Source organism: Aphelocoma coerulescens, chromosome 4 (genome assembly GCF_041296385.1).
Source record: "Aphelocoma coerulescens isolate FSJ_1873_10779 chromosome 4, UR_Acoe_1.0, whole genome shotgun sequence".
Lineage (NCBI taxonomy): Eukaryota > Metazoa > Chordata > Aves > Passeriformes > Corvidae > Aphelocoma > Aphelocoma coerulescens.
In genome coordinates, this window is record NC_091017.1 from 34,361,514 (window position 1) to 34,383,540 (window position 22,027).

The 22,027-nt window shown below is 43.9% G+C and overlaps 1 protein-coding gene and 1 long non-coding RNA gene across 2 annotated transcripts in view; both read right to left on the bottom strand.

The window, feature by feature from the left end:
• DCHS2 (dachsous cadherin-related 2) overlaps window positions 1-18,732 on the bottom strand; it is a 105,724-nt gene extending 86,992 nt beyond the window's left edge. Inside the window, exon 1 of the mRNA XM_069014868.1 lies at window positions 16,912-18,732. Coding sequence (XP_068870969.1) covers window positions 16,912-18,732 — 1,821 coding nt within the window. The remainder of the gene's footprint in view (window positions 1-16,911) is intronic.
• A 404-nt stretch (window positions 18,733-19,136) lies between these two features.
• LOC138109019 (uncharacterized) lies at window positions 19,137-21,748 on the bottom strand. The gene is made up of 3 exons (XR_011150204.1): window positions 21,601-21,748; window positions 20,602-20,829; window positions 19,137-20,279 (listed from the first exon to the last, which is right to left on the bottom strand). It is a non-coding gene; the product is annotated as an uncharacterized lncRNA (long non-coding RNA).
• Window positions 21,749-22,027: the final 279 nt, after the last annotated feature.

Below are 22,027 nucleotides of genomic sequence, written 5' to 3' on the forward strand. Positions count from 1 at the left end.
GTTCCCAGTATCTCAATCTGTGTACACATTAGTTTCCAAGGCCTGCAATGACTGTACATATGAAGAGAATGTGAACTAATTCAGTGAGATGAGTAATTCTAGAGGAGTTCTATGTAAAAAAACCCCAACTTTTTCTTGAAGTTCACATTTTAAACAAGAGTAGCCAAATAACTAGAACTCAACTTATGGTTCTGTATGAGACTGAATCCCATTTTTATTACATTTTAAAGGAGAAGAAGTAACACCACCACTTTATTGCTGCAATAGAATATGACAAGAATATTGAATGGCTAGGTAAAAAGCATTCAGATATCCAAAGAGAAAAAATTATTCTAGATTTATATGGTATTAAAGCACCCATCAGTGAGCAAGAAACAAAAATAAGCCAGACTGCCTATGACTTTATCAGCATGTCGCCTTCTAGGCTTTGAAACAAAAACATTTACTACTGTCATGGTTTCAACAAAAATCTCCCCCTTGAAATTTTATCTCCTTTTTACCCACCCACTCACTGAAAAAACTGGTTTTAGATCACAGTTTGATACACAATGAAAATCTGTATCTGATGCCTCATACACCTACACTCTTACATAATTTTGTTTTAAATGACCAGAACATTATCAAGCACACAAATTGCCTGAAACTTCACCTCTCTCCAAAAAATGCTGCTGCAACTGGTGGTCAGTTTGTGTCTCACAGCTAGGAGAGTTTTTCTGTAGATCTGTCTGGAGAGCAGTATATCTAATGCTAAGCATAAGTAGCCTCATGCCATTGTAAAACCATTTGCACAAATCCTCAGCTTTGTAACACAGGTTCTGGGTTCACAGCTGTTCTGGGTGAGCGTCCTTCACCCTGACTGTTCAATTCAATTCAAAAAGACAACTGATACATCCTTCTATTTTGAAAGGCTAACTGAATGTCTGGCAGTTTGTAGAACCGTGCCTCAGCCCTAATAACCAGGTGAAACTCTCACAACAGCATTCATTCCCAAACCAAAATTCCTTCGTTTTACTTTTCAAGTATTTTAAGGACAGTAATTGCAATACACATGCAACAAAACTCACACAAACCTAAACACTCTGCAGGACTCTTTCCAGAGGCAATCCATGGTGTTCTCTTTGGCTCTGCTCATTTTTCTCTTCTGACCACCAAGCCACGATAATGACAAAATACCTTTTATTCCTGGCCACTACAGATGGCAGCTTAATATTCCAGTCTCATCTCTGTATTTGTTAGTCTGCCTCCTTCTTATTATCTTACAACTGTTTTTACCTTCCATCAGGACTTTAATTACTTGTGTAATCTTTTCCCCCATTTCATACATGCAACAGCAAAGTTATAAACAAAAGTAGGCTGATTATTACCATAATTACACTCATGCTTAAGAACTTCACAGATTCAAGAGGAATAGGACTGGGATGTTTATCCTCCAGAGTCAGAGATCCTATATCCTGCTTATAGTGATGTATCTTATTTAATTCAATGAATATTGATTCTAAAAGGGATTACTGATATTCTAAATATTCAGAGGTCCTGAATTTTCTAGAGGATTTTTAAAAGCAGGGTGGAGAATATGACAGATGACTGTCTGCCTATTGAGGCTCTCTGAAGGCTTCATTAACAATTCCACTCAAAAAAAGCAGTTTTAATACTGCACAATGAGAATATCCACACTCACTGAGACAGTCCAGGAATCCTCCCTGTAAACAACTCGTGAACTTTGTCTGACATTGAAAAATTGTTTGATAAATATTGGTTTTTTAATTGACTAATTCTCATACACATTATTTCCAACCATACCACTCCAACCAGACAGAATGACTGGCCATTAAGAGTATCAATTGCTTCATTGGGTGAAGCTGATTAAAGTCAGGGAAGAGTTTTCTCCTGCTTGTCCACAAGGAGGAAGAGTAGAGAGCAGAGAACCCCCAAGCAAGAAAAATTCATTGAGTGGATAAAACATAAGCTTAAAAAGATTTGAAAGAAAAGCCTGCATGGGGGGCAATCTCAGTAATTTTCAGAGAGGAGAAAGAAGGTGGTCTTATTTAGTTGGAGACACATAAGATTCATGTGAGAACAAAATGTCAGAAAAGCTTTGTTATGAAGAAAAGCCGGAAAGTGCAGAAGCCAAGAGGAGCTGGGCTGAATCCCAACAGTCACTTGAAAGATTTATGGTATCTCCAGAAGGTGCTTAGAGACCCCACAGAGGTTCAGATTCCAGGGGCTTAAATAATGAATGGCCTAACGAAATAAATCCCTAACACATAAGCCAGTGAAATGTCCCACCAGAGGAGGAACTCTACCAGCAACCCCAGTTAACCTGTATGTTATTAAAAAAAAAAAAAAAAAAGAAACAGAATGAATTCATGTGCAAGTCTATGAGCCAAGAGAAACATAGATGGTTAGTCCTCAGAGCAAGAAGATGAGATTTTAACAGCTGCAAAGTGTTGACCTAATGCTCGGAGGATATGCTGTTCAGTGGATTTTTTTTCCCCAGCATCACATGGAATAAAGCTGAATATCTGCTCTAGGTCTCCTTGGCCCCAGGGCTAGACTTGAAGATATACAGAGGGAATTAAAATACTCTTGGAGAAAGAGTATCACCAAGAATCATTTCTTTCTAAGAAGCTTTGACTTCTCAGAGACTCATAAACCAATGAAAATAGCAGAACCATTGTACTTGAATGTTTCAGACCATGTAATTATCACCTAAGTTTAAATTAAATGGAGGAATGACCAAGAGTTAGCCAGTATCTCAAAGTTTATGTGATAAATATGTAATGCTCAAATAAGCAGTTAACAAAGGCCAAAATAAATGGAGCTCTGGATACGAGAAAAGTCTAGGACTTCATTCAATCCCCATAAAAAAATGTAGGTATTGATGCCATGAAGATTTTTGCCTTTTCTTTTATACCCCTGTTATACCTTTTTACAACTTCTGTATTCCTAGTGCTTTTTGCCTACATTCTTGGACTTGTTAGTTAAGCTAAGAGACTGAACATTTTAGAAGCTTCATAGGTAGGGGTTAGTGTGCCCCAGACCCCAAGGTCCTCTCCAGAACACATTCTGTAAACCAAGATAGAACCACCCAGGGGAAGGCTCCTTGGGGAGGGGGGCTCACTTGAGCCTCTCATTGGGGAATCTTTGATAGATATGCTAATTAGTAAAACCTATAATGTTATACCTGATGCTGGGGAGAGAGACTCGGCGGGGTGCATCTCGATGCATATGACCTGGACGTGTACACCTAAGGATCCTTAAAAATAAACACCAAGGAAAAATCCCTTTTCCCCTTCTAACCGTGTATGACTCTTAATTTTAAGACCAGGAAAAGGCATCAGTATTCCTGGACAGAAGAAAATAAACAGAAATGTGTGTACTAAAATGGAATGAGAGCACACTGTTAAAATTGGCCATTGTACTAGAAAGGAAGGAGTACCTTCCTCACTTCTGCTATCAGCAGTGATTGTGGCTAGCATAACTAAAGTGAGGACACAACAGGTCCTTACAGGTAAAATTCAAACAGCATTCAAAGTGGGAGGACCCAACATAGAATTATTATAAAACTGACAAATCAAATTACAAGTTTGCAGCCATAAGCATTCTAGATCTTAACAATCTCTCTTAAAAATATCAAATGGAGGGACTGCAGAAAAGGAGAAAAACTGAATGTGGCAACTACAATCCTACAGCCTGACCTAAACAGATTACTAGAACACCTTTCAAAGAATAAAGACAGCAAAGAAGATAAAACATTTGCCAAGTCCTTCAGTATCCTTCCAATAAGAGCTTTTTCTAGGCACACAATCTGGATTTAGTAAAGCAACCAACAGAAATCACATTTCTTTACATATTACTTAGTACAGGCAACACAGCTTTTAGTCAAAGAATCATATTGTAGAAAACCAGGTAAACAAGGAATCGAAACAAGTTGTCTCGAAAAAGGGAATTAATTAATATGCTGCTTGTATTGATAACCAGCTTGTTAAATCTATTAATTAACCAGAAAAAAAACCCAGAACATAAGCAATTCAATAACATTCATTAATTCATGAAACTATAAGGCACTATCAGTGCAGGATATCAAGAGGATCTTTATACAGAGGAACAAGAAGTCTGAAGTAATAAATATAGAATGACAAAATATGAAATTACAGACCAACAAACTAATATTTTTTGCTGTGAGATGGGAATTTATTCATAGGAAACTGCAGAAAAAAACCCACAAACATGGATGACTATAAGTCAAAGTGATCCAGCATAAAAAAAGAATAAATGCAAACTGATTTAGGTGAGATGTTACCAGTTAAGTACTAACATTCCTCTGCAAATAACTTGTCCTTTTCCACTTGGAAAATACTGGGTATAGATGATGGGAGCAGAGAGATCCAGTGGTCCAGCTAGAGCCAGAGACTTGATGAAAACACCTGCCTGACCATGCATTTCAGAAGGCACAGCAGTTTTGATATGTTTCCCAGAAATGTGGGGTGGGCAAGGGGAGGTGTAGTCACTGGGAAACTTTGAGAACAGTGGGTACTGAGATTTGCACCTGATAATCCCTACCAATGTTTCTAACTTTCATCCACACTTTCTAGGAAAAACTACCATGATTTAGGGCATGCTCATAGGCCTAAAACATGGTTTCCATTAGAAGCTATTAGCAAGATAATGGCATACCATAAAATCAAAGTCTCAAAAAATACACTATAAAAGGCCTCCAATGAGATGTAATAGACATGGAAAACATTTGTGTTTCCTGGCGATTTCTGAACACTGCCTTTCAACAACAAAGTTTTAGAAACTGAGGGATAACTTGTGTCCCACAACCACAGGGTTCTGGAAATGTAATACATGGTCTAGTCTAACTCCCAAATATTGCCTAGGGTCCTCCCTTCAGACAAACGTTTCTGAAAATTAAAAGCAGTCAGACTTTCAAAAAGGCTGTTTCAGCTGCCAGGTCTTTCCCCCCTCCTCAGATACAGGCACAAGTGGATATTAAAATAAAATAAAATAAAATAAAATAAAATAAAATAAAATAAAATAAACAAACAAAAACAACCAAAAAATACTGATTAGTTTTGAGAAAATGTAAACATTACTTCTTTAATTGAATGTTACAAACCTAAGAGACTTGGGGCTTGTTTTTTATCAATGGAAAGAGAACACAAAAGCAGCCTGGTATCATAGCAAAATCATTATAAGACTGTACCACTGCCAAAATTATTGCTACAGACCCCAACTTCAAAGACAGCTAAAAAAAGAAAAGAAACAAATTCCAGGATATGGAATATTACTTTAATAGTAACAAAAGGGAGCAAACAAACAAACAAGGGCCAAATATATGGGAGGTTGCCATTCTTCTTTCTTTTTTGAATCCAGAATGAAATGCTCTTAGATCCTTTAAAAGTTATACAAATCTAAAAGTAAAGGAAAAATAACTTTCTAACTTGTGACTTCACTCTCAAATTAAACTTTTGGGGAAAACAATTATTCTACTATTCCTGGTGACAGCAGCACACATTGTTTTAAAATGTGTTACATCAAGAAGGGGTTCTGTGCCCTGGGAAAGCAGGTCACATTTAGTTTGTTTAGTATTTGTTTGTTTCATCCCCTTGCTCCTACAGTGTCATGCACACAGCACTCTCTCCCCCTCAGAAACCCACAGACACACATTAAATTAGCTGGCATTCTCAAAATGCAGGGAACCTGAAATCCCCCAAAAGAACAAGCTGTGGCTGATTTCATTGCAGCTTGTGGTCCTAAGCTTCCTGTATGTTTGAACAACAACAGCTTTTTGAAAAGACCCTCCCAGTTCTCCCCACTGTCACTCAACTTGTGCAGTCACCAACTGGCATGACATTATCATATAGTATTACTACAGATCTACACAAAGCAGAAGGCAGAGGCAGGAAATACCAGATTTTGTCTATTATAAAACCCATTATTACTGAATCTTGTGCTCTGAGTTAAATAGACAATGTTCCACTTGAGCAAATTTTGCCCTGTCCTAATTTTGCACCGTGAGCTGGAGACTAGATCCTGATGGGGCTCCAAACACCAAGAGAGCCTTGGTAGTAATGGTGCTGAACAGCTACCCCAGAGCCTCACTAGAATAACTACAGGGGTAAGCACAGCATGCCCCAAAACATCTGAAGTGCTTTCAGTGATTTAATTTCTCAAAGTGCTGTAAAACGGGTTCTGTTGGATGTCTTCATGAGCAGCAGTAGCAGTACAGTACACAAAACACTCAAAACAGGAACCAGCCTGTTGAGAACTGAGCAAGTGCTGGCTTGGTACTTTAAGGTTCCAGCTTCCCTTCCCCTGAATGTAACTGCAACTTCTAAACTCTGAGTCAATACATTCTTGAGATGAATGCATTTTCTAATAGTGTACCAAAAACCCTATCTACACAACACATACTTACAGTCCCATGTACGGCATAAGCATTAACAGAGGGATAATCCTGCTCTCAAAGAGATTATTCTCCTCCATTTGGGAGCATATTAAGACAATTTTTTCAGAAGAGAATAACAGACAGGCTTTATTGAGTCCAGGTCCATGTAAACGCACATTGATCCTGCAGAATATCATTATATCTTACAATGTCAATTAAGCATCATAGTGATGAAAATACCAAACTGAAATGTATCCATAAAATTAGCTAATTAATAAAAATGCAATAGCCTATCCAATGATTAATGAAATAACCTTAAGTAAGAATAATTAGGTGTCCATGTATCTATGCAGAGTGCTTAATATGTGACCTTATTGGTGTAAAGAAGCAAAGATAAAATTATCAATATATCTGTGACTGATAACAGCCTATGAGAAAACAGTTTCATACAAATGACAGGCCTAATATTAATGCCACATACAGAAGGACACATGGAAGAAAAGGCTTTGGTAAATCATTACTCTGGTATGTCTGGACAGGAGTTTGAAATTCAAAGCAGGAAAAACTGAATGTGTAGTATAAAATTGTATGTATTGGGGTTTTATGCAATTGAAAACAAAAGGTCATGTAGAAGGTAATGCGCCAGAAGCAGAGTGCAGTCATCTCCAGCAGTTTCTTTGATTGGCAAGATATATCCAGTCCCTTGGACACTGCATTAAGCCATGCGTGTTTGTTTATAACTGTTAAAAAAAGGAGCATACACAAGTTGTTTGTCTCACATATGTTTAGCCAGACATTAGCTAAAAACTGCCCTTCCTGTTGCCCCTTTCCCAGTACCAGATGTAGGGACAAGTCAGTGGAAGCGGAGCAGACATAGGCACAACAACCTAATTCCCTGCATGAGGGAAGTAGCCGGGGACAAGGAGGGGGAAGGGGAGACAAAAACACTTTACACAAGGAGATTGAGTGCAGGAGATTGAGACATCTGTCAGGGCTGGAAGTTAGTAAATTTGCTTTTATTACAGCAAATAATGTTGGTACTGCCACAGTTTATGCTTAAAGCAATGCAGCCTGTGAGCACAAGTAAGTAGGCATGACAGTATCCTGATTTTTATTTTAAGTCATATCCCACAGGAAATGGAACTGGTAAAGTCTGGCATAAATGTAATGCTTGTTTTCATTTAGTACAGAGAATAGGAAGAGAGAGAACCTAGAGCTGCACCTTTAATGTACTTTCAGTTATAGAATGAAAACCCACTTCTAAATAAAGCACTTCAAAGCATTTCAAATTCCATAGATTTGACCCATCTAGAGTAACCCAAGTTATCAGTGGGAAGCTTGTGGAAGTGAGGAAATAGGCACAAAAAAGGATTGCAACATAAGTATCGTCCCTGAAAATATGTTCTGCTAACTCTCCCTGTCAGATGTTACAATGAAGCTTGGGTTGTACCATCAAAGAAAGCCCAGTTAAAACTTTCTTTACCCTATTTCATTTAAATGAGACTGACTGAGGAATATAAATTGACTCCATACACAACACAACCAGTAATCCACCTACTTTGGTACATATTTCCTGCATTTACCCTAAAAACCCTTAACAAGTAATTATCAAGAGGAGTCAGCAGAGATTTTATATCCAAGCATAGCCAGCCATCACACAGGTCCTTACAAACATCCCTTCTGCATTAGAGTGCACTAGTAGTTACTGTAAATGCTCACAGTTACTACATTTGGTCATGTATGTGTTAGATAGGATACAGCTGTTTAATCAGCTGAACATTTATTTACATATAAAATTATATACACAAATTTATATAGGGGATTAGTTCAGTACAAAGAGGTGAGAAGTATCTGCACATCTTCTGTTGCAATGCTAAATATACCAACACTGGACGTGCTCTCCAGTCATGATGGAAATCCCTTGCAATTCAATATTCAGAGATGAATTATTTCACCTAAGTGCCAATGAAATTAATGATTTTGTACAGCTTCTTACAGAGTTGTCGCAAAGAGCTTAGCACTGATTGAATGCACTGTGATTTATAAGCATCATTTGAAAAATCCATTACTCCTCCTGAAAGGAGTGCCTCTTCACACAGATTAGTACGCTTTTCTCATAGACTGAGAGCAAGGGCACTATCTTCTATCAATTCTATAAAATGTGAACTTTCTTCTGCTACATTTCCTTTGTAAACAAGGCTTAATTTTATATTTTCACCAGTGGCAAATTTCAGCATTTGGCGTTAAAGAGTAGCTGTTGGCCAAATGCTTTTTTTTTTTTTTTCTTTGCAGCTAACAAGCCATGAGTATTGGAAATGAGATGGAGATGTGATACAGCAGATGTGTGAAATCATAAGGCATTGGGACCAATCATTCTCTTTGTGTCCAGGCTGAAAGCAAAGGTGCTTTCTCCTGGAATAGGCAGCTGACTGACACACCCACTACCACAGCATATTAGGGCCGATGATACTTGGGAAAAGCTGAGGTGAGGGCTAGGTCATTTTCACAGAAAAAAAATTCCATTCAGGTTTACAAATGTGCAGAAACTACCTTGGTTGGGATGTCCTCAAGCTGAAAATGGTCAAACACCAAGAATCCACGAGGGAAAACTTCACATATGTTTGCCCTGCTCTTACACTCATCCAGGGTGTATGCTTTTAGCTTCTGTGAGAAGGATATGGGGCTAGATGGGACATTGGTCTGCTACAATACATACACTGGCTCTTACATATAACACCTGTGCCAAATGAGCTGTGTGATATTTTCCCCCAAGTGTTTTGTTAGCTGATATCTCTGTTTCCATGCTGTTCAGCCCTGCAGCAGGATTTGAACAATCAGCTGGACAGAGAGCCCCACTCCTCACTACAGCAGTATTCCCATTATTTACAGTTCAACGCTCAGTGCGGAGCAGGGATTGCTCAGACAAATTCTTATCATTAAAGCACTGCAGAGCAAGTTTCTCCAAGCTATCTACATGGACAGTGAAGCCCATAAGGTTCTAAATCAAACTCATGCACTTTAAAAGAAAAATGCAGACTCTGGAAATCATTGATTTTTTTTCTTTTTTCAGCATGCAACTAGAAGTTTGTTTTCAAGAATGAACTGAGCCATGAAGTAAAATAAAAAGGCTCATTCTGCTGTGTGTCAATCTGCTGGCATAGTAAGATGGAATTTAAGAGATTCCTAACTCATCTGTTTCCCAATGCTTTAAAGCCTTCCAGGAAAGCCTAAGCCTTCTGCTGACCCAGCAATTCATGAAAATCTGTAAGGATGATAAACTGTCATTAATATTTGATAAATGGACAGACCCAACCATAGCCAGCCATTTACAGCTTATTAATAATTTGCTCTAGTGTACTGTAAGACAACTGCTGATACCAATTCTTTGTATAAAAGTGAACACCAACAAAACTCATCCATTTCTAAATTGGAATGACTTTCATCTAAAAAATAGTTCATGACCATTACTCCAGAAGGTCAGTGGCTATAAATGAACTCTTGCTGGACACTTAACTGAAATGTAATTCATTATGCTGCATAAAAATCTAAAAATTTAGCAGCCAAAGATATTCAAGACTCTATCTTTGCCACTGGTGCTCTGAGTAGTCTAATAGCTAATATTTTAATACTCAGCTCTCTGCAATAGACAGTCTATGATTAAGATTATTCAATATCATTATTCCTCTTCAATAGGTAGGGACACATCTAATTTCTCTGACAAGAATACCTTTATCACATATGCTTCTTTTCCTTAACATCACAGCTATAGACTGAAATATGCAGAAAATTTTGGACTTAGCCATACACAAGCCTTCAAAATTTCCCTCTTTCCAGACCCAGTTTGCTGGCATCAGTTAAAAGATCTTCCTGTGAACTGGGAAAAAAAGGTCATTTACTGCAGTAATTTTTAAAATGTTTTTGTTCTTAAACTTTAACATGATTTTTAATTCTTAAATAAAAGCCAAACGTTTCCATGTCAATGCGTTTTCAATGTTTCAATATTTCATATGTTCTCTAAATCATGGATTAAGTTAGCAAACAGCTGTAGGTTTATTACACAGGTGGGGAGGGGATTACCTTTGGAGATCTGTTTTTTTTGCAGGTGTTAGACACTAAAAATTTAACACTTGCCACATTTGAGAGTAACCAGAAGCTAAGAGATGCAAAAGTGAAAGGCTTCCAATTCCCATTTCCCAGGATATCTACAAAGCACCCACTCAGTGCTGGATGCTGGACTGAAAGGACTGCATCAAGGAACAGAGTCCCATTCTTACAAATGCTTTAATTACTAAATGGAACGGTTTTTCTATTTTTAAAATGCAAGAGTGGCACCATAAGAGAATTCTTAAGCAAAAGCATATGTAGAATTCCTATTCACCTGAAGTTACTTAATGATTAACATTATATAGTTTGGGCATTGATTTTCTTTTACTTTTCTTCCTTCCTACAATCAGCTCAGATTTGCCATCTACCAGTCCTGCACAGATTCAAAGAAACATTTATTTATCTTTTAGCCCAGACCACCCACACTTCTAAAGCTTCATATTAATAGATCACAAAAAGTTGTGCATAGCTATGAAAAGTGATTTTATACCCACAATGCTATTATACTCAGAATCTACTGAACAGCTTCTGGAGTGCGAAGGGATACTTATTGGGAATTTAGAAAGAAATAATTGCTACAAAATCACACACCTAACAGATAAATGATGACATGCTAACTGCTTTCAGACTCAGTATAAGAATAGAAATTGGATGAAGAAATAAATAGTTTTGCATTATAGTTACAGAGTAGATGACAAATTTTTTTGCTGTTACTGTGGTTTAGTCTGGGGTTTGGTCTCTCTGTTGTCAACTCTACTAGTTTCAAAACACAGTAGCATTTCAAGTCAACAAACAAAATACGTATTTTCTGCAGCTGAATTTAAATTGAATGCAGTGAAAATTAGACCTGGAAAGCTCAAGAAGCAAACAGAGGAATGCATGGTGTGACGTCTTTAGCTTTTTTCTGGTTTACCTCTAACAGGGATGAGTTGGATTTTATAACTCTTTAGAATTTACATGAACCTTGTTTGAGGGTTTCATTTCTGCTTTCAGTAACTGCAGTGTGGCTTAAATGATCCAGAACCAAAACCATGAGGGAAAGGACTGTCCTTTTAGCTCCTTGTTTCAACATTCAGGGAAAGAAAAGGAATAAAAATGTGGTCTGCAGCCAATGCTGCTGCTACCTGCTTAGTGTCTCAATGGCAGATTAGTCTCTAAGTCTCCATCCCTCAAAGCAGGGACGTATCCTCTATCCTTTTTCTTACTTTTCTTCTTAATTTTGCAGAAGGCAGGGAAAAATTAGAGACAATGCATGTTGTAATGTCTTTTTTAGAACTCTCTCGTTCTGCAAGCAGTTCTTGGAAATGTGTTTTTCAAGCAAGCACAAACAACTCTCAAATATGCTAAGCACTTAGAAATCCTCAAACCCCATGCATCCTTCTTACATATATTATACCTTTAAACAGTATTTTCTAAAACCTCATAGATTTATTATTCCATAATTCCTGGCATACCTAGATTAGCTTTAAGAACTTTAAACAAAATCTTTCTTTGCTGTCATTGCATTTACAAACCTTCCACAATCTCAGCATCAGAAAGTCTGTTATTTTTAAATAAAAGGAGCAGAGGAGCTCTACCCAGTAAGTTGAAACAGCCTCCTTAATGGACCACAAAAGTGCAAGTTGTCATAACACTGGAATGTATATGGGTCTCTATCATTTTCCAGATAACATGTTTTTTTCTCTTCCTCTGCTCTTTCAGAGATGACTCTAAAGCCAATAAACATGAATTTTCTAATAAGCCATAAGAGAAAATAAATTTACTAAAAAGCTACTGACATGACTAAGTCATGACAATGTTCTCTTCAAGATGCAATTACAGGTACATAACTGGTTAGACTTTCCATAAGAATGCATGTGCAGTATAAGAGAATGACATTTACATTACACATTTATACCCTACAAGCTACAGCACACCCCGTCAGGGGAAGCAAGTTTAACTTACATATAGCCCCACACATACACAGAATGTACTGTGCTGTATAACACAAAATAAACACCTTCATTAAGTTCAAAATATGAGTTGAACTGAGAGCTGTCACCATCAACAAATCTTTGCAGAGGCCAGTAAGGGAAATACTCTTTTATGCAGGAGTCCATAGAGGATAAGAAAGAGAACATGGTGTTTCCACCCCATCTAGGTAAAAAACACGAAGCAAACTGATGCCAACATGATGTGCTGATTTCTCCTAACTCAGATAAAGTTTTAGCCTGCTCGGAGACAGAGAGAGAAAGAGAGAGGAAGAATATTGTCACTTCAGCTAGAAGACAGGAAATCCTAACAAATTTGGCAATACTGTAATTTGGAGATATACTAAAGAGAAACATAACAATGAGTATTGAGGAGCATTACAATCACCAAAACCAGCCTCAGAATAAAATTTATAATCAGAATTAAACCTCTGTTATCAAGGCAGGTCTACAACAAAGCTTTATTTCTTAATTCATTCATAGGATAAGTGAGTGGCTCAGAAGAGAGACACTTTGTCACCCCTTACCCTTAGGCACCAGAGGTGCAGTTATCAAAGAGCTGTACATCATCAGATGCTAAATCTACTTAAAATTGCCCAGCTCACACCAAAGAGTGCAGAAACAGGACATCATCACCACCATCACTCAACAGCTGATGGACATTTGTAATCACATTGGTCCTTGAGAAAGTATAGTAAGAAAAATAGGAGAGCACCCAATGTGTTCTCACTCATTCCTCTGTCTTATTCCATTCCTAGGCCATGCTGAAGATCTTCAGGAAAACAGATTCATATCACGCTGAAAGTTCAGCATAGTTACTGATGTCATCCTTAAGGCCAGTGACCATACATGAAGAAACCAGGATGTTGATACATCTGCACAAATCAAAGCATTACTAAAATGTCTTCAGACATCACATCACACCAAGAGTGCTTCTGATGCTCCACGTTTAGTTACTGCAAATTACCTTGGTCTACAATTTATCTCTGTTTGTGTTCACTTTTACCTCCCCGTACCTTTTCTTTTTTAAGCGTGCCACCAGTAATGCTTAAATTTTAACATGTCTATAACAACTGGTAACAAACCAGAAGTTCAGTATCAAAAACTTGGCAAAAATGTGATAAAGGCTGTTAATGACTTCAAAATTCTACTTACATCTTTCACTGCATACCTTTGCTCTACTTTCTAATGTCTGATAACCCTCTACTTTCCCACTGATTTTCCTTTTCTTCATTTAACTTTCTCCCATTTGTCTGCTCAGATTTCTGATCTCCACCTCTGTTATCTACACTGAGGATGCAATCATTACACTACCACATTTCTTTTTTATATTAGCTAATGCAAACAAATTCCACTTATTTTTCAGGATGCAGATTCTCCCTTACTGGTCAATCTGCACTGGAAGGAAGAGCCTTTTGTCCACAAGGAAAAGCCCAAACATGTGCCTGGAATAAAGCAGTAATTCCAGAAGTGGCTGAAGAATGTATCTTTTAATGCACGGTTAATTCTTCTAATTGGTGAATTCCTACGGACTAGGAGAAACCACTAACACACAGACTCACATGCAACTTGATCCATTTCATAAGACTAGCCTATAAGACTATTATGGGCTACATCTGGGGAGAGTAGGGGGGAAATGAAGATAACTTGAATAATCACAGGAGGAGTTAAAGATTTCCCAGAAGGAAAGAAATCCCCCATTATCAGCATGAAGTCAAGAACATAAGGGAACAAATTGTCCAGTTATTTAGTGGCTGGGCAGAGGCACAGCAAAGCACTAAGGCAGAAGGCTCTAGACACACTATGTATGAGGCAATGGTTTGTCACCAGCTGGCCCCCAAGGAAAGGTTACTGATGAACAAGACTACTTCAGGAATGCCCTACTGCAAGAGCCCCTCTGCGTACAGGGGGAAAAGACTAGAGGGTTTAGAAGACTTCCAGGTATCATGATGGTGATTCAAATACAAGACAAATGTTTATCACCACCTCCCAGGTTGTGGAGCAGAGGAAGATGTGACATGAGTAGCCTCCTTCAGTATCTTGGTTTGTTTCCATTTCTCCAGGAGCACCAATAACAGAGTGCATGGTTACCTCCTTTTCATGCTAGCTCTGAAGTACAAGAGCTCACCTGGAGCCAAGACTCGTACCACAGACCCTGAAAAAGAGCTTGGCCAAACCAAAATCTATTTTCTACATTTTTATCACTCACTGCAACTCCTAGAGCAACATAAACAAAGCTGCTCTCTTCATGATAGCCCTTCCTGCTCACAGTCTGAGTAGAAGGTTTCCTTTTGTGAGGGCAAAGATAAGAGGATAATTGTCAAAGGTGGATATGTTTAAAGTTCAAGCCTGCTACACAATGTAGTATGAAACTTGGACATCACTAAGATGATCCTGGATTAACCTGCAAGTAGAACCAGCTTCCTTTCCTGGCAGTCCATAGGATGCTCATCTGTTGTTCCTCCTGTGTCTGTCTCTCATGCCTCCTTCTCATTCATGTTTGGCTTTATTATCCCAGGTTCATTCATTACCAGGACGTAGCTATTTCTTTCTACTCTCCAAACAGGATTATGGCAGCATGGGGACACTTTCAAAATTCAGTGCAGCGTGAGTGATGTACACGTACACGACATCACAGTGCATGACACCTGCAGCCCTAGAAAGTCTGCACTATTAATGCATCAAAACCTACAAGAAAGAAAGAAATTAGTAAAACCACAATCACAGGTTATCTTCTTCAAAACGTTCAGGAACCCTTCAGGAGGCGTCTGTCCGCTTAAATCAAAAGCACACGATTGCTATCCATCAGCCCCACCGTGGAGTCAGGCAGCGGCAGCTCCCCGACGGCGCCTGCCCCGCTGCCTTTCAGCACCACGGACGCCCGCGCCCAGCGCCAGAGGCCGGGGCCGCCCCTCTCTCCTCCCCAGGAGATGGCGAATTCCTAAAATCGCATTATTAATTTTCTTCTAGGCATTCCTGGGGTCACCGGTGCACGACGACTTTTTTTTTTTTTTTTTCCCCATGGTGTTGGAGGAAAAAGAAAGCGTGATGGGGTTTTCTTTTTGGCTTGGGATACTAAATGAAAAGCACCATGAGCTCAACCTTCACAGAGTTTTTATAGATTAAATTGTATTAGAGCTGTACAAACGGTGTACTTCTTGAACTCAGAGTGCAATTAGATAAAAGAGAAAAAATAGAGAAGAAAACGCCTTTTGTTCCAATAAACTACTGACAGATATCATCAATGACTCCTGATTTGAAAAAAAAAAAAATTAATTAAGTAGGCCACCTGAAGATAAAGACAGTTTGATTTTTCATCAAATGTACTGAGGAAACACATTGCAGCTCTCCCTAGGTCTCCTCTTTAAGTGCTGGTTTTCCCCAAATTCATCTAAGTTCTGCACAAACTCAGAAACACGTCTACGTTCACCCAGGACCAACTGCTGTGAATTTTCTTCTGATGGCAAAGGCTTTGTTCAGTTCAAAGGTATACATTCTGCATGCTTTCCCACGCTGAAAGCAAAAGGGCTCTCTGTCAACCCCTGGCCCTCCAAAACCTCCATTCAACCTCACCTGCAAAGAATAAAGGGAGTTTTATAGATGAGTAGAACATTTTTCTCTATTAGGACCAAACAGTTTCTGCGAAGGCACGGTGAGTTGATTCACTTCGTTAGCAGAGAGTTCGGGAACCATTACAAAGACCCTGAAGTGCACTTTAATTCCAGGACACTGTGTGTTACACTGCCCTTCCCCCAGGTTCAGCTTGGGTCATGATGCCCTCGGGGACGGGTCCTACTGGCTCTCCTCTGAGGACCATCTCAAGTCCTCAGAAGTATCACAGATGGTTTAACTCCCTCTGAGATTTAACCAGAGCTGATACTTGATTCCCACCGAAGACCTGAGCTTCTGTGCTCGTTACCCTCGCTACAAGTGCTACGGGACAAGGAGCACATTTCTAAGGGCACTGGTGAGGATGGCGGTACGAGGGCTGCGCTGATTAACGGAGCTCGCCCGGCCGCGATCCCCGGCAGTGCTGGGCAGTGCTGGGCAGTGCTGGGCAGCGCTGGGCAGTGCGGGGCAGTGCTGGGCAGTGCGGGGCAGTGCTGGGCAGTGCTGGGCAGCGCTGGGCAGTGCGGGGCAGTGCTGGGCTGTGCTGGGCAGTGCTGGGCAGCGCTGGGCAGCGCTGGGCAGTGCGGGGCTGCGCTGGGCAGTGCGGGGAAGTGCGGGGCAGCGCTGGGCAGTGCTGGGCCGTGCTGGGCAGTGCGGGGCAGTGCGGGGCAGTGCGGGGCCGTGCTGGGCCGTGCTGGGCAGTGCGGGGCAGTGCGGGGCAGTGCGGGGCAGCGCTGGGCAGTGCTGGGCCGTGCTGGGCAGTGCGGGGCAGTGCTGGGCAGTGCGGGGCAGTGCGGGGCAGCGCTGGGCAGTGCGGGGCCGCGCGGGGCTCACCTGGAGGAGGCGGCGGCCGCGCGCGGCGTGCTCGGGCAGTTCCGCGCGGTACACGGCGCGCTCGAACCGCGGCTCGTTGTCGTTGGCGTCCTCCACGCGCACGCTGAGGCGGCACGCGGCGGCGCGCGGGGGCACCCCGCCGTCCCGCGCCACCACGCGCAGCTCCAGCGCCGCCTGCCGCTCCCGGTCCAGGCGCGCGCGCGTGCTGACGGCGCCGCTCCGCGCGTCGATGCGCAGCAGGGCCAGGGCGGCCGCGTCGCCCTCCAGCTCGTACCGCACCTCGGCGTTGGGCGAGCCCGGCTCGTCGGCGTCGGAGGCGGTGAGGCGGAGCACGGCGGTGCCGGGGGAGGCGGCCTCCGAGACGGCGGCGCGGTAGTGGGGCTGCGGGAACGCGGGCGCCTCGTCGTTGAGGTCGGCGACGCGCAGCAGCAGCGGCTCCTCGGCGGAAAGCGGCGGCGTGCCGCCGTCCGTGGCCACCAGCCGCAGCTCGTAGAGGTCGCGTCTCTCGCGGTCCAGTGGCCCCGCCACGCAGAGGAAGAAGACGCCGGCCCCGGCCGCCCGCAACGCGAAGGCGCCGTCGCCGCCCAGCAGGGCCAGCGCGATGCCCCCGCCGCTCTCGGCTCCCTCCGCGTCGCCGCCCTCGTCGGCGTCCGAGACGGAGACTCGGGCCACGTAGTCGCCGGGCCGAGCCCCTTCGGAGACCCGCGGACCGCCGGTCTCGGTGAGGTAGAGCAGACGGATGGAGGGCCGGTTGTCGTTCACGTCCAGCACGGCCACGGAGACGAGGACGCTGGAGACTTCGGGCTGGGCGCCGCCGTCCCGCGCCTCCACGACCAGGCGGTGCAGGGCCCGCGCCTCGCGGTCCAGCGGGCGGCGGAGGCGCAGGACGCCGCTGCGCTCCTCCACCGCGAAGTAGCCGTCGGGGTCACTCTGCCGGCGATTGATGGCGTACCGCACCTCGCCGTTGGCGCCCAGGTCGGGGTCAGCGGCCCGTAGGCGGCAGACGGCGGTGCCCGGCGGCGCGTCCTCCCGCAGCCGCGCCCTGTACTCGCCGCGGCTGAATGCGGGCGCGTTGTCGTTCTCGTCCAGCACCCGCACCAACACCCGCAGGCGGCCGCGTCGCCGCGGGCTGCCGCCGTCCCACGCCTCCACCACCAGCCGGTGGACCTCCGCCCGTTCGCGGTCCAGCCGCCGCAGCAGCACCAGCTCCAGCGGCTCCGGCCGCACATAGCGCAGCTGAAAGAGCGGCGGCTCCCCCGCCGGGCCGCCCTCCTCCAGCAGCGCGTAGCCCTGCGTGCCGAAGCGGCCGGCGTCGGGGTCGCGGGCAGCCGGCAGGCGGAAAGCGGTGCCGGGCGGGCTGAGCTCAGAGATGTTGAGCTGCAGACTGTCCTTCGGGAAACGTGGCGGGTGGTCGTTCACGTCGGTGACAGCGATCTCCACCTGCACCACCTCGCCGCGCAGCGTGGCCGCCGCGAAGCTGTAGCGCGCCCGCCGCTCCCTGTCCAGCCGCCGTGCTGTGCGGATGATGCCCGTCTCCGGCTGGACGTGGAAGTCCGCCAGCACCGCCGACTCGCCGCTCCCCTCTGACAGCAGGAAGCCGCCCAGCGGGTCCGCGCCCGCCGGCAGCCCCGCGCGGATATCGCCCACCAGCGTCTCCGCCGGCAGCCCCTCGTCCACTGCCAGGCTGAGGTTATACACCGGCGCCGCGCCGCCGCCCGCCGCGCCCAGCCACAGCGGTACCAGCAGCGCCAGCGCCCATCCCGTCGGGGGAGCGCCGCCCTGCCCGCCCCGGCACCTGCCGGCTCGCAGCCGCCGCGCCATGCTTGGCCGCTAAGCCGGCATCGCGGGCAGCCTGCGCTCTGCTACTCGCCACCGCCAGGCAGGTGCCTTCGCCTCGCCGCCGCGGGAGCAACTCCCGAACGCCGCCGCCGGTGATGGGAAGGACGAGCGTGTGCGAGGGGGCGGGAGAGCGGCTCCCTCCGCCACCGCCCCGCGCAGCCCCCGCCCCGCCGCCCCCCCCGCAGCTCTGGGGCCACCGCCCGCCCACCCACCCGGCGCCCCGCGGCGTCCCCCGCGCACAGACGTGTCGCGCTGGGTCGGGATGGCGCGGCGCTGCTCCAGTGCCGCTCAGAATTCGGAGAGGTCTTCGCCGAAATTGATTCCTCGGGGAATCAGCTGGCTTCCTGCTGATGGGGCAAAGTGTGACTAGCACACGGGCTGCCTCTCGATGCAGAGGCATGGCTTGTGAAAGAGGAGAATTTAAATGAAATAGAAATCTGCGAGGATAAACGAGTTTGCACAATTCAACAAGGATTTGTCTCGCCTTAGTATTCTGGTCCTCATTTTCCATTAAAAGGCTGGCTTGTTATCATAGCACTAGGTCAGTAAATAGCAACTCAGCATGGCAGGAAAGCATTTACCAGAAGTAACCTTTAAGTAGATGCTTTCATCAGCTTCAGCAAGACCAGAACTTCTTTCCTTTACCACTATTCCTAACTCCCATATCTATCTCAGAATGGTCTAAGAATGAATTAGTGCTTCTTCAGTGACACTGAGAATATACAGCATCATAAAAATGCTAAGTACCAACCTTCCTTCTATCCATGAAAGCTAAGTACAATACTTCAATGGTTACCAGTCTCTTGCTGTTTCCACTGATACTTTACAAACTTCACCTTTCTGGCAAGAGTCCAGCAGCTGTTCAGAGAAAAGTAAATTCATCCTAGGACATCCAAGTAAAAGCAGGACAAAGACAGTAAGTAGCAGGAGGAGTTACTGTAGCTCAGTCCTCTCCTACGAAGGGGCACTTGAGAGGGCAGCTGTTTCACTATTTGCCTCTTTTCCAAGTCATGGAAGAACTACCCAAGTATACTGCCAGAGCATTCTGCGGACAGAGCAAACTCACTGCAACAGCGAGGAGAAGTGGAAGAGGATTTTTTTTCCCAACATTTTTGGACCTACACAATACCACATATCCAGGTTAAGAGGGAGAACTAGGTTCTAAAGTAAGTCTAGAAGTCTTACTGCATGTGTGTAGTTACATGGATAGGAGGGGGAACGGATGAGATCACATTGACTGTATCTGACTTGCCTCCTTACACAGAGAAACAGGGCTGAGCAAAAGCTGGATCTTGTCAGATCTTCTTAGGCACATTCTGAGAAAGTCTCTGTATATTTATACACTGTGATAATTACAAGCATAGAACCAAGAAGGAAATGCTGAGGTCCTTGCCAGCTTCGTTCATATTCATTGAGAAAACACATGGATCCTCCCCAAGTCACAGATGTTCAATATGAAAATGCCTGAATTCCATTGAATCACAGCAAGTTTGGAAAAGCAGCCATGTCCCATGCAGCCCATGCTGTCACTAAGAAAACATGTGAATCATGTTCAATCAGGCACATTCACTGGAAAACTAAACAAAACCTGCTGTTGACATGGTCAGGCAGTGCCTAAAGAGCAAAATTCTGTATTCAGATACAGCATGCATGAAGATAGCAGGGGAAAAATAAGATTGAGGTAGTTATCTGTGGTTCTGGCAGCATTCATGTATTTTGTGAAACCAGGGCACTTTAACAGTTTTATACGAAGTAAACTCATATGAAAGCACTGCCCAGCTACAGCATATTTCCAGAAATACTTCTTTGGGACACTACAGATATTTTGCCTACTGTGAGCATGAGCCTTACCTCGCAAACATTCTTCCACCTTCTCTGTTTCTGCCTTCTCTGAGTCTATTCTTTCCTCCATTCCTTTCTTAAACTCTTTCTCTTCCTCTCTTTTGCCACGTTCATTACCTCATTCTTTTCTTCAACAAATCACAAACAGAAGTTTCTAAGTCTTGAGGAGATGTTTGCCATCCCCTGGATATATTTAGCTACCCCTGCTGTTCCCCATCTTCTCAGTGACATGCTGACCTACACAAAAAAGAGAAGTGACATTTGTAAGACATAGAGGGAAGCTGCCACAATGACATTATCCCAAAGGAAGCAAGGTGTCAAAGTGCACTAGCCACCTGCTACATCCTCAACAGATCGCTCTCATAGTGAACGCACTTGCCAGCTCCTCAGATCTACCAAGTCTTCCAGTGTACAAAGTGGACAGGAGTGTAAGCATATTATTTGAAGATGAGGGATGTTGGTTAGAGTACACAAAATGCCTGGGCATTCCAGTTGAGCCAGCCTGCTCAGTTTGATAGCAGAAAGTTACTTCTGCTGTTCTCCCGTTCCTTTCCTGGAGGTGGCCACCTCTGACTTTGTAACTTTCAAACTTTCAAACCACTGAAGTTTCAAACCCTGTTTCTTCAGGCAACCCTACATGAGCATCCCTCTAATTCATTATCCAAGGCAGTGAACTCTGGTGCTTCCAGAGCAGCTCCGCATGCCAAATTCAGCTGTCCTGTGGCAGGGATGCAACCTCCAGGAAAGGAGCAAGGAAGGAAACTGGAAGGTGCTAGCTCTATCAGCTGCTCAAATTTAATCGGCTCATATTTGCAAATCACAATTTACTATAGCTTAATCCTCCTTGGATTAATTGGAAACTTTTTTCTCTTCAAGGAGAATTAAACTATAGCAAACTAAAGCTAAGCATGACACTACAGCACAAAAGATCGCTGAAACAGAGATAGTGTTACAACCATGAAGGTCTGTCAATAACAGAGTTAATTCTACCTACAAGCATTGCCTCACCCACGCAACAGCTGTGGCAGCTGAAGATGTGACCCTCCCATGCTGAAGACATGGCTGAGGTGGTAAAGCAGTATGACCACTTCCTTTTCTGCAGCTCGCTGGCTCACTGCAAACCATCTCCAGCAGCAGCAGTTTAAGCCAAACCACCTGACTCGGGGCTGACGCAGGGCGGGAGCGCTGCAGGATCCATTCCAGCGCTCATTAGATGGGCGGTAGCAGCCAGCTGAGGGCAGAGCGCCGCTGAACTGCTCCAGACAGGGCTGAAGCAAATAAATAAAATAAAACCTGAAAATTTTCCATGAAGTTATTTCCTGCTGTTTGAAGACAGCATGGGCTCAGCTGCTTGTTACTGCCTTTCAGCCAGTGGGCACCATGCTTCCATTTCTGCTTACCAGGTGGTGTTCCCTGATCCTCTGTGGGTTTAGTT